This window comes from Fragaria vesca, linkage group LG2 (assembly GCF_000184155.1).
Source record: "Fragaria vesca subsp. vesca linkage group LG2, FraVesHawaii_1.0, whole genome shotgun sequence".
In the NCBI taxonomy this organism is placed as follows: Eukaryota; Viridiplantae; Streptophyta; class Magnoliopsida; order Rosales; family Rosaceae; genus Fragaria; species Fragaria vesca.
In genome coordinates, this window is record NC_020492.1 from 14061805 (window position 1) to 14073817 (window position 12013).

The 12013-nt window shown below is 37.3% G+C and overlaps 2 protein-coding genes and 1 pseudogene across 3 annotated transcripts; 2 read left to right on the forward strand and 1 right to left on the reverse strand.

Annotated features, from left to right (window-relative positions):
* Positions 1-1826: 1826 nt before the first annotated feature.
* LOC101311542 (citrate-binding protein-like) lies at positions 1827-2606 on the forward strand. Its single transcript, XM_004292472.1, has 2 exons — positions 1827-2102; positions 2223-2606. The coding sequence occupies exons 1-2, from the start codon at positions 1827-1829 to the stop codon at positions 2604-2606; spliced, it is 660 nt and encodes a 219-aa protein (XP_004292520.1).
* A 1818-nt stretch (positions 2607-4424) lies between these two features.
* LOC101311829 (citrate-binding protein-like) lies at positions 4425-5333 on the forward strand. The gene is made up of 2 exons (XM_004292473.1): positions 4425-4694; positions 4941-5333. The coding sequence occupies exons 1-2, from the start codon at positions 4425-4427 to the stop codon at positions 5331-5333; spliced, it is 663 nt and encodes a 220-aa protein (XP_004292521.1).
* A 2750-nt stretch (positions 5334-8083) lies between these two features.
* On the reverse strand, positions 8084-11003 carry LOC101292562 (annotated as a pseudogene). The gene is made up of 4 exons (XR_183969.1): positions 10930-11003; positions 9434-9513; positions 8350-8456; positions 8084-8256 (listed from the first exon to the last, which is right to left on the reverse strand). The product of XR_183969.1 is annotated as an uncharacterized LOC101292562 (transcript).
* Positions 11004-12013: the final 1010 nt, after the last annotated feature.

Below are 12013 nucleotides of genomic sequence, written 5' to 3' on the forward strand. Positions count from 1 at the left end.
CAGCTGGTAAGAAAAAATTTAATGAATGAAACTGTCATACTCCATTAACAGAGACAACGTTGCAAAAAAAAGTACGTGGCAAGCCGCGGGACTATGGGATATGAACTAAGGGATAAACCCTAATCTGACCCTGTCAGTACTATGGGATATGAACTAAGGGATAAACCCTAATCTGACCCTGTCAGTAAGGGATATGAACGAATTGGAAGCTAATTTGGAGCTCCAGAATTCCACCCAAAGTATATATAATGAAAGAGTTTATGTACGTATATGGGTGTTTATGCGGAGAATATATAATAAAGGGAATTTGCCAACTCATCGAGCTTTGTTGAGTAGTAGAGTACTTCTCCTCCTTGATGCATATATGTTGATCGAAAGAGTTCACTACTTGAAGAAGGGCGGCATGGTTTTAGAGAGTGCGACCGACGACGTGCATGATTCCTTGGGATCCAAGGCAAAGCCATTGATCATGAAAGCCGTTGATCGATCAGGTCAAAGACATTGCGCCTTTCTTCTGGCTTTTGTGGTGATGATGCATGGTGGTGTCCGTGATGAGGAAGGCACTTGCATAGCAGCCTAATTTGAACCACATTCTCTTCGGCGCTGCTATCATGATGGGTGGAGGCTGCGGCTGCGACCCGGCCATCAAGACGTTTCTGCTTTGATTTATTAGTGTGTACGTGATTGATCTATGGTGGTTAACGCGACGTTGAAACAAGAGGACGTTGGAAGATATATCTCGATCAAGCTATTATAGTATACATGGCAGATTATAAAAGATTGCAAGTCATATTTAACATTTCTTCCACTCCCGTTCACTCTATATAGCTGTATCTTCACGTACAGAAGAGATCGAATTGTAGATGAGTCATGACAGTACTATATATTTTACTTGGGTCAAGGTTTTAAATCCTCCTCGATACACATGCTAAATTTTAATTGTGGATCGGAGAAGCCTTAATTAATTCCTCTTTCATAATATGGCACAAATAATAAGGTGACCTAGCTTATCCAATCACCCTAGCTAGCTACCAGACGATACCACATCCTAATTCGTACCTTACCAATTTGGCCAAATTCTTATAATTTCACGCGCGGCGACCAGCTGGTTGCGGCGCCTAGCTAGAGGTTGTAGTAGCATAGCTCTAGCCATATGGGTCGATCTTAATTATGCCACTATCCCAAGCATAGTTAAGGATCAGATTCATCATGAAATCATTTGGAAATTAGAAGCAAGGCTAAACATGCATATATGGCTGTTTCAGTGCTTTTGTGTAAACAAGCAGCGATCGAGTAAGTAGCAATTGGAAAGGCAGTGTAAGTTCGCAGTAAGCCAACGTATGCAATCTCAACTTAGATAAGTACGTAGTACCATACATACAATTACCACTATCGATAACTAATTCTTCCAGGGAAAACTTTATTTACCTTAATGATCGATGATATATTTTTATTACATGAGTTGAGTTGTTATATATATTGGTAATGTGAGTTATGAAAATTGCATCTACGAAAAACATGCATGTGTACTACAGAGTCCTACATATGTAACAGCACATGCAACATGAAATAACTGGACCAGTCTCAAGTGTAGATAGATTTGTATTTCTTGGATGCATGCATGTAATCGTACAGCTAGAAACGGTGATAATGTAAGAAAGTTAGGCCCCTGCTAGATATATAGTTGCCTAAATTGGGATCGGATATACCTTACAATTCGATCAATGCCCTCCTTTTGCCGTTGCTAGTGATCGATGATATTCTTGGCTCTCACTATAAATACATGTACTCAACTTCTTGAAAAGGATATCTATCACCAAACGATGATGACGAGCACTAGTACTAGTTTCTGCAAGAATGCCCTGGTTCTGCTACTACTGAGCTCTTTGGGATATTTCTGTAGTACTGCTGCTGATCCTACTGATGGGTTCACCCGTGTGTCGCTGACCAACAACAACTTCAAGTTGCAGAAACCGTACGACAAATCTGTGGCGGAGCGCTACAGCAAAGTCGATGGAGTCGAAACCTTCAAGGTTTACACGAATGACAAGCCCTTTGAACAAGGCAGTCCAACCAGGCCACGCACAGAAATCAGAGTTACAGTATGTAAATATTCTTCTCTTTACTCCTAATTTTTGTGGCTAATTAGTACCAAGGATTTTAGGTTCTTCACTCGAAGTTTTATTAGCTTGATCTTAATCTGTACGTAAATTGTGTTATAGGGATATGACTACACTTCCGGCGTCTGGCAATTCGAGGGCAGTTGCTACGTGCCGTCGCCTACCACCGGCGTTATAATAATGCAGGTCTTCGGGGCGGCCGATGAAGCTACGACTCTGCAACTAAGGAACATCAATGGAGATTTGATGTACTACAACAAGAATGTGGTCGTGAGTAATGTCTACAATAAGTGGGTGAGGGTGAATGTGATTCACAATGTTGGTGCAAAAAAGGTTACCATTTTTGTCGACGGTGTCCAGAAAATGGTGATGGAAGACCACGGTCCAGACACACATTACTTCAAATATGGAGCTTATGCAGCTTTAACTGGTTCAAGTAACTACATGGAGTCAAGGTGGAAGGGAATCAAAATCTTCAAGAAATGATTGATGCAATGCAAGAATAAAGAATTATATACTATATATATATATGATTTCATATGATTTGGTGATCGTTAAGACTTTCAAAAGTTTGATTTAGTTTTAATGATTTTGAACGGTCCAACTTATGTCAAACTAAAACCGTTGAAGGTCATTAAAACTAAATTGAACTTTTGAAAGCCTTAACGATCACCAAATCATATGAAATTTTGTAGAGGTGATCTACTCATATAGACCTAAGATATGAATGGTGGAGATGTAAAAATTCAATTGGGAAGTGGTGTAATGCCCTATCCCTAGAAAGTGGCCAAAAATAGGGATCCCTCAATAGAAGGGGGGCTGTATATATATATATATATATATATATATGTATCGAAACCTGTATAACTTACAAGTTACAACAATAAGGTCGTCAAAGAATAATCTAAAGCTTTTTTCAGTTTGAATCAATATATTTTAATGGAATGAACTTTCTTGCGTTGAATCAATATAATTAGCCATGACATTCTGAGGTCTAATAATAAAAAAGTTCCTCCTCAAGTTTTACTTCCTCTTTCTTTTGACGTTATAAACTTTGGGCGCACTACAGACACATTTGTCTAAATTTTCTTTTTTCTAATAAATCGATTCTTTAAACTTGTGTGTACAAGGATCTTATTATCATCGAGTTTGGACGTTGATTAAGGGGGAAATGATTTTAATTCTAGGGTTGAGGAATTAAACTTGATCATTCTGTTCATAAATTAATTAGTACCATTTGACGGGCTAGCTAAGAGGTTTATTTGACCGAAATGGAGTTGATGAACTCCGATTTGAATTGAAAATGATCTGTCAATTCATATCAATCGGTTTGACCATGTTTGACTAAGCTGTTCAATAAAACGTACACTAGAATCTCCCTCCAAAACATGTTTCTCCCACAACTACATCACCCAAGTAGACTTTTAGTAGCATAAAAGATTTATACATTTGGTACAGAAGTTATGATTTTCATACTTATCAAGTCATGCACTGATGAGATTAAGCATTTTCATTATCAGGTATATATGAAGGCATATTCGACATGATCGAGTCTATTTAGTTAGAGGTTTAAGATAAATATTACATATAAAACATCCAATCAAGCAAACCTTATAAAAGACGTCGTCCCTTCTCGATCATCTCTGTAGCAACAGAGAGTTAGGCAGCGGCGTCCTTGGCGTCGGCGACGGCGAATGTCACATTTATTCGCATGCCATGGTGTCCTCCTTTTGTCGAGAAATTAAGGGTACGTGGGAGAATGTCTTCTTACGATGGAGGAGGTTATTTGGGGGTTTTGTTCTCAAGTTGGTTCACTCGGAATCGGAGGCAGTCGAAAATCGAAATGGCCGTCCTCCCATAATTGTACATATCTGATATTAGTTAATAACCGACGGGTAGTAAAATATTCTTGGACCAACGAAAATGTGAGAAACAGATAGAGCGAGACTGCTGTTTTGGCCACCATATCTGAATTGTGTTATCCATCGTTCAATAAGAAAATAAAAAAAAAATTGGTGGGTCGTCGACATTAGCATACAACTTAAGTTTCAATTCTGAGATAGTCATATTTATGATGTTTGATGCGTAAAGTTTAAGAATTCTATCAAGATGTCTCGTACTCTCATGTAAGACATGTTTAGAAGTCCAACTGTTGGAATTTGTTCAAAGTATAGAAGCAGCAGAAGAACAATAACGAAATCATGAAAGCAACTATCATGTATTCATGTTGTTGTTATAAATTGGGCTCATTCTGTTCTATGTTGTTATCCATTTCCCACATACTAAATTCCGAGTTGCATCAAAATGAATTCGTTCTGCTACAAGTTGTTGTGTTTGCTCCTTCTGAGCTACTTCTTCGAAGGCCTCTATCTTTGCGCTGCTGATGATCCAACTGATGGGTTCACCCTTGTGCCATTAACAGAAGACAACTTCAAGCTGCAAAAGCCATATAATGAACCTCTTTATGATCGTTATAGTTACAAAGATGGAGTCCGAAGATTCTGGATCTACAACAATGACAAGCCCTACAGCGCAGATAGCCCAACAAGACCACGCTCAGAACTGCGCATATCGGTATCTATATCTCTCGGCTTCTCAATATATATGCATTAGTATTAGAATTTTTTCAATATATATGCATGGTTTAAATGAATACAGTTAGAAAATATACATGGCACAGTTTCTCATCAGTATAGAACTTACCACAAACAAAATTATTGATGCAACTTGGACATAATCCACAAGCAATGCTAATAACTTCCACTCCAGGTAAACATCACAACATTGTAACAACTCATCTGCATACGGTTTCGCTTGCAGGGACATGATTATTCGTCTGGAATCTGGCAATTTGAAGGCTATGCATATGTTCCAAGTGGTACTTCTGGGGTTACAATAGTGCAGATTCATGGTGCAAGTGAGGGAGCTACAACTCTACAACTAAGGATGTATGAAGGAGACGGTGGAGATCTCAGATACTACAGATACAACTTAGTTGATACTGATCTCTATGATAAGTGGTTCAGAGTAAATATAATCCACAATGTTGACAAAGGGAAGGTCATAGTTTTCATTGACGGTGTTAAGAAGTTTGTGGTGAAAGATCAGGGACCAGGAGACCTCTACTTCAAATGTGGTGTGTATGCAGCACCATTTAATTCTAGTAACTACATGGAATCAAGGTGGAAGGGCATCAAACTTTATAAAAAATGATGGGAAGATTACCAAATTTCCATTCAGTAGCTAAAAATGGTGTTACAGAGGCTATATATTTCATCTTTGTATTTATGGATGTACAAAACTATGGTTTTCACTATAAATAAAGAATCTATTTCCCTCATGTAGTTTTTTTTTTTTTTTTTTTAAGAAGGATATTTGACTTCCCTCTTATAGTTTTTTTTTTTAAAAAAAATTTGTGGATATATCTCCAGTGACCAAAAGACCATACGACAAACTATTGCTAGGACAGACAGGAGCAAACTCCGATACAAGTTTAGAGCAAACTCATTATTTGACTCCAACTAAATACTGAAAGTGAAGTCCAAAAAACTACGTCAAAATATGTGGACATCTACACTAGACAGCATAATACATAAAAAACCCCTACTCCTGTGCGATCATTAGATCAAGGCATCTGTACTGACAAGCCTAACTCCTAAGACCCCATAGTGTATGTTTCCACCTAGAAGACCATTGAACAGCTCTGATCTAACAACCACATAGGATAAGAGTGTGACTCCTATAAAATACCCAACTCAGGCCCAACCCACTTGAGGGACAGGGAAAGTTGGAAGAGGATTAGCTCACAGGCCCAGAACACTAGGCCACACATGGCAGCCCAGAACACTGAGGCCCAGTAGCTCCTCCTCCCCCTCCTCGCACCCAACCAGGCTAAATCGGTGAAGAAGCACTCTGGTGAAGCCTTCCACCACTGGATCTGCACTCCGGTGAAGCCTTCCACCACCGGATCTGCACTCCATGTCGCCCCGCCGCCACAGAACCACAACCCTTCGATTCAAGATCAAAGAGGTTGCAAAGACTCTTGCGATGATATCATTCCTTGGCGCCACCGCTTCAAAGCTCACCGCAGCTCTTTTCGATGCAGACTCACTCCACCGTCCCACGTGCAGATCTAAATCAAGTCCCTACCAAATTATACAAGTCCTTACAAAATTCCCTCCTATACATTTCCCTCCAAAATTATAGTTGATTATATAAGTCCCTACAAAATTTAATATAATTTTGATAATCCGTGAACTGATATTGAGAAAATGTTTGCAAAGAATCAATAAATCAAAACGATGAAATACTCTAATTGGATAGTGTATATGTCACCTAATCTGACACGTAAGGTGGGCATGGTTTCCCAAAATATGGACTTACCATTATTTGTCTTTTTGTGTGTTTTAGGCATTCTAACTTGACGGATTCTTGATTATGTTATCTAGATCTAATAGAGACTGGAGAAAAGCATAATCATCTTTTTATGAAGCTAATAGATCAATGGAGTCTGAGAGTTTTGCTCTTTTATCGATCGGTTCAATGTCAATAATGTGTTCGATCCCATAATGGAAGCAAACCATTAGAAAAGCAGGCTCTAGGGGAAGTAGTTAAGAGTGTTTTCAAAAGCAAAAAACGACAAAAGAGAGGATTCAAAGCATTGATATATACTTAAACCAACATGAATAGACAGTTAGATTGTATTTATCACACTGTTTATGTATCCCAAATTAGACCATTTATCCCTAACTGGATATGCTCTCAATGGAAAATCTAGAGAATGCATCAGTTTGGAACTTCCTGAAGTGAATATATGCCAGAATTACCTTATAAACAATAAGTTGGTCTGTGATATATATAAGTTTACTAAGTTAGCACTCTACAGTTTATCAATTAGGTTTACACAATAGAATTTTTGTAAGAGTTATAGATGCATTGTTAATTAATTACATAGAAGAGAAAAACCGTCTCTTTTTGCAAAAATGTACAGATGCTTTCATCATAGTGATTGATACCAAGTTCTTCATACAAATGATAACTTACATCATTACATGCATTTTGTGGCTTGGTGAAAATTTGCAGATGACAAAATTAGCAGGACTCATGGATCAGGCAAGGCATCTGATAAGGTCTTAACCTTGTATTACACTTTCTTGGGGTTCGCTGTCCTGACCATGCTTCGTGGGTTGATGCCACCACCAGCTACTTCAAACAATGACAAAGCAAGAAGAAAAAGAATTGGCGCACCGAAGAAAATGATCCAGTACTATGATGATCAGATTTCTTTCTTTGTTTCAATAATTCTTTTACATGTATGAATTAGATGCAGAGGGATAGAGTTCCAAATCTATAACCATTCTTATCAATTAGTTTGAAAGTTTGATGAATGTCACAATGTGCTCTAGCTAACCGACAGTCCCCATGTCATTGATCATCGAAATTGAACAAGGTAACTAGCTTGTAACTCAATTTTGAAAAGATTGCGCAGTTCAACAGAAAGCTGGAATATTTTCAGAGGGCGGTTATGTTTGTAAACACCTCCCATCAACACCTTAAACTAAACACAGGTAATTTGTACTGTTATCACTAGCATAATCCTAGTTCTAAGGCTGGACTTGATCTTGGATCATGATTCTACACTAATAATCCATACAAATATTACTTCACAAAACGGCAGCCATAGTGCAAGTCAACAACACAAGTAGAATTTGAACAAAAGATTCCACGGAACAAAGAACCGCAAACCTGTGCTTTTGATAGAAGTACAGGGTCGCAAGTAAAATCTGAACCAGGTGAATTATTTGATCAAAACAAATTCCACGATTGCCATGTCAAACAACAGTTTATAATCTAAAACCCTAGGTTACACCCACAATATCAGTAGGTAACCACGTGTTGCCAATCTGGCTTGCTGAATTAAACTGCTTTGAAACACATCAAACTGCAAAATTGTAACTTGTTCTTCAAAATTTGATGTCTGTCGTCTAGGTACCTTGCACACTTGGATGTTTGGTTACATGTCTAGTCCTCAGTTTCACCACTTTCCTTCCCAGTGAATTCCTTAGCCTGGTTGCACATTGATGAACTTCTTCTGGATCCATATTCTTCACACACACCACCCTTTCATTTTGATTATCTGTCCGTTTACAAGAGAACTCTCAGAAAAAGTTTAATGCCATATGCAGCAACTTACATACATGCTAGCGAGCGTATGTGTGAGAGATCTAACTGTATAAGCCCTTCAAATGAGGATGCTGTCCACGAATATGTTCAATAACCACCTCTAGCGGAGGATTCTTTTCCTTAAAGGTCGGTAGATGTGACTCCATAAATGACCTACCACCAGAAGAGTTCAGTTATAGGTAATCAAACTCCAATAAAGTTTACTGCTAGATATTAAAGTTATGACACTCCATGAAGATTACAGAATGGGATAGATTCTTTTTCCCCTCTTGAGCACCAGGAAAGAAACAGACCCCTAATGTAGCATAGTAGATTAATTTGTTTGACAGCACTTGTAAATAAAAGGGTTGCGTGGAATCCAGGCCAGAATTGTTCTATTTTACTAAATTAAAGTATTGCACGAGAACTAGTCTGTTGGATAGGATAACAGAAATTGGAAAAAGTGGGACTCAAATAATGATAATCACTTCTACACACCAAATTATGATAATCAATTCTACACACAAAAAAAGCTACTTATAATTCCAAACATACATAAATATAGTTGTATAAAACCAGCTATTAAACTCCAACTAATTTGTGACCCAAAAACAAAAACAAAAAACGTAATGCAACTAAGCATTGCAATTACTCCCAAGTCCCAACCCACTATCCCAGCATGGTATTTTAAAAGTATAACTACGTCAATAGTATAAATTATCAAGAAGAACAAAAGTTAAATAAACCTGCCAAAAACAACTTCAAAACTCAGCAAACTTGTGATACCATTTTGCATTTGACACACAAAAGTTGATTTCGATGAACATGAGCTATTCTGGTTAGATCCTCTTCATTGTTTTTTATCTTTTGCAATAATTTTAATGATATTCAGAAATAAATATAAGAGAATCCGTTCATAGTACCAGAAAAATATTAAAACAATAAAACAGTTGTTTTATAAGAGTAAATTTTCTGATTTGTTGATGAAATCAAACATCATACTAGACGCCTAGACAGAATGGTTGCATTAGCCAGTTTGGGAACAAATGGAACACTACTTGGCCATTCTTCAGTTCAGAAAATGCTAATTGCGCTTCTAAAATACTTTTTCAATGCATGGGTTTGCAGCTAGTGATTTAAAGAGAACATACCTGATTCCCCTACTGCTTCCTCCCCTATCAGAATAGCTCACAACCAGTTTTTTCAGCTGCCACACACCTCTCAAAGCCATCTGACATGACCAACATGGTATGTTAGCCGAGATTCTCCAAAAAATCGAGTGCAAAAACTTGTTAAAGCTATAAAACATAGTCAGCAGTTCATGTGGCATAAAAACTAAATACAACTACTTGTATCCTTCTCCTGTGTTAACATTGTTCCTACCTACAAATCTTGATTTCAGAGCAAGTGAATTGCTAGAATCTTGTGTAGCTGCACATTAGTACGTTTGAATTCGTAAACAAGTTGAAAATCACTAAACACTAATTGCAAAACCCCGGCCCAAACTTTAAGCTAAAATAACATTAAAGGCCGGTAAAGCAAGTAAAAGAAATTTGATGACGAAGTTACCAGCTAAACCTGAGAAGTATTTCAAAAAAATTACAAAACCAGAAATAAATAAATAAAATAGTTTTACGTTACAAAAGAAAATGATAAAGAAATCATGCTCTTTACTCAGCTCAAACTTTTCTCAACAGAAAATCCAAAAACCTGCAAACAAAAATCAATGAGGAAGTGAGCTAAAAGCACGCTCAGTGAGTGCCAAAACAAAACAAGGTGACCAAGAGATCATCAAACAACAATGCAAAGCTAAAAAAATAAATAAATAAGAGGACTTGTTCATAACATGAAACCACTCATAACCAATAAATTTCACCCACCGATTTGAACACCAGAACCAATCATGATCAACACCATGATCACAATAAGCAATGAGCTGCCACCACAATCTCAAAATATATAACACAGGCTATCACAGCACAAAAAACACACAGACTACAATAGCCCCATGATCGTGCAACGAATTATGGTCACGTCACATCAGTAATGTGCGCACACTGCCAGTACCACTCTCTTACTGGCTAGAGGATTCTAAATATATAGTTTTCATGCTCCCATCGCACAAATCGGGCAATCAAATGAAATTCAAAACACTACAAAGATACCAAACTATAGACACAAGTCAACACATAATTTTCACCAAGAATAGTTTGCTGCTAACTAAAAACAGCCACAATTGACACCCGAAACTAATCACAAATTGCATATGAATCACGATATTAACAACAGCAATATCCTAAATTTCCAGAAAGATCAATAAAAAGAGGACACAAAGTCGAGACCAAAAGAAGGTCACTCACCCGAGAAAAAAACACTGAAAACAGATCAGGAAATCAAACCATTCAAATCCAAACTTTATAAAAACATTGATACGAGAAACTCACAATCACAAGGACAATCTCGGAAAGAACATATCGAACACAATAACAAACCCAGAAAATTCAAGATCAAAAGATACATGAGACAGAGAAAGTCACTCACCAACCAAATTCGATACACAACCAAGATAGCAATAGCAACATACCCAATTTCCAGAAGATTAAATAAGAAGGGAAAACCAAAACAAATCAGTAAAGCAGTCACTCACCGCAAGAGGATGCCGAACCCCAACAAACTTTTGGGTCTAAACTTCGTACCAAATTGTCTCTCTCTCTCTCTCTCTCTCTCTCTCTCTCTCTCTCTCTCTCCTTCTTTCTTTCCTTCTCCTTTCTTTCTTCCTCTCTTTCCCTGATTAAGATGATGGCAAAATTGGGCAGCAAAGACTGAAGACAACCCCACTCCTCCGCAGCTGTGTTTTCCTATGTCAAACAAAAACCGCTACTTGTAATCACTCTCCTCTGCGGTGAAAAAAGAAAAATGATCGACTGTATAGGTTATTTAATGAAACAAATTTTAAGAATAGTTGAAGAGCGGTTCTATTTTAAATGTTACGTTAAAAGTGAAATAAAACTGTTATCATCTTATCATGTCTTATGTTTTTTTTTATTATAATAATTTCTGTTTTTGGTTTATTTACTTTCTGTTTTCTGTAGTACCATTTCAACATATTTTGTATATGAATAATTTTTTCATAATTAATGGGTAATATAGAGAGTTTAAAAAATTGATGAAGCTTTTGACACCTGTAACATCCTGGAATTTCAAATTTCTATTTTTAAACGAAAAATTATTTTCGAGTTATTTTTTATTTCGATTTCTATTATTCTTCAATTTCTTTATGGCTTTTGAAAATTATTAAAATTTTTAGTTTGTCAAAATTTATCTTTCGAGCCCATAGAATTAAACTAGACGTCGTTACGAGTTTGTAGGATTTTTTTTCGGAGCATCGTTTAAACATCAGATATATTTTTAATGATTTTTAGAAGTTAATATTATCCAAAAATTTAATTAAAAATAGAATTTTTACTGACATCTTCTGGGCCGTCTGATCTACTAAACCGTTTAATCATAGTCGTTGGACGGTGTATATACATAGTGGAAGAGAGAAGGAGATCAAATCAGTTCAGACCCAGACCGGGTCTCTGCCGACCCGAATAGCAGCGACGGGCGACCCGGTTGCCGCTCTGTCCTCCGGCGACGGCGAGGAGAAAGAAAGGTGGCGACAGCTTTGTCTCGATGTCCTGGTCTTCTCCAAGGTATTTATTTTCAGAGATGAAGTCCGGTGAAGAAGA

Coding starts and splice junctions, on each gene's coding strand:
- LOC101311829 (XM_004292473.1), top strand. CDS start 4,425: ATGAATTCGTTCTGCTACAAGTTGTTGTGTTTGCTCCTTCTGAGCTAC. Junction 4,695..4,940: donor GCTCAGAACTGCGCATATCG/GTATCTATATCT, acceptor TTTCGCTTGCAG/GGACATGATTATTCGTCTGG.
- LOC101311542 (XM_004292472.1), top strand. CDS start 1,827: ATGACGAGCACTAGTACTAGTTTCTGCAAGAATGCCCTGGTTCTGCTA. Junction 2,103..2,222: donor GCACAGAAATCAGAGTTACA/GTATGTAAATAT, acceptor ATTGTGTTATAG/GGATATGACTACACTTCCGG.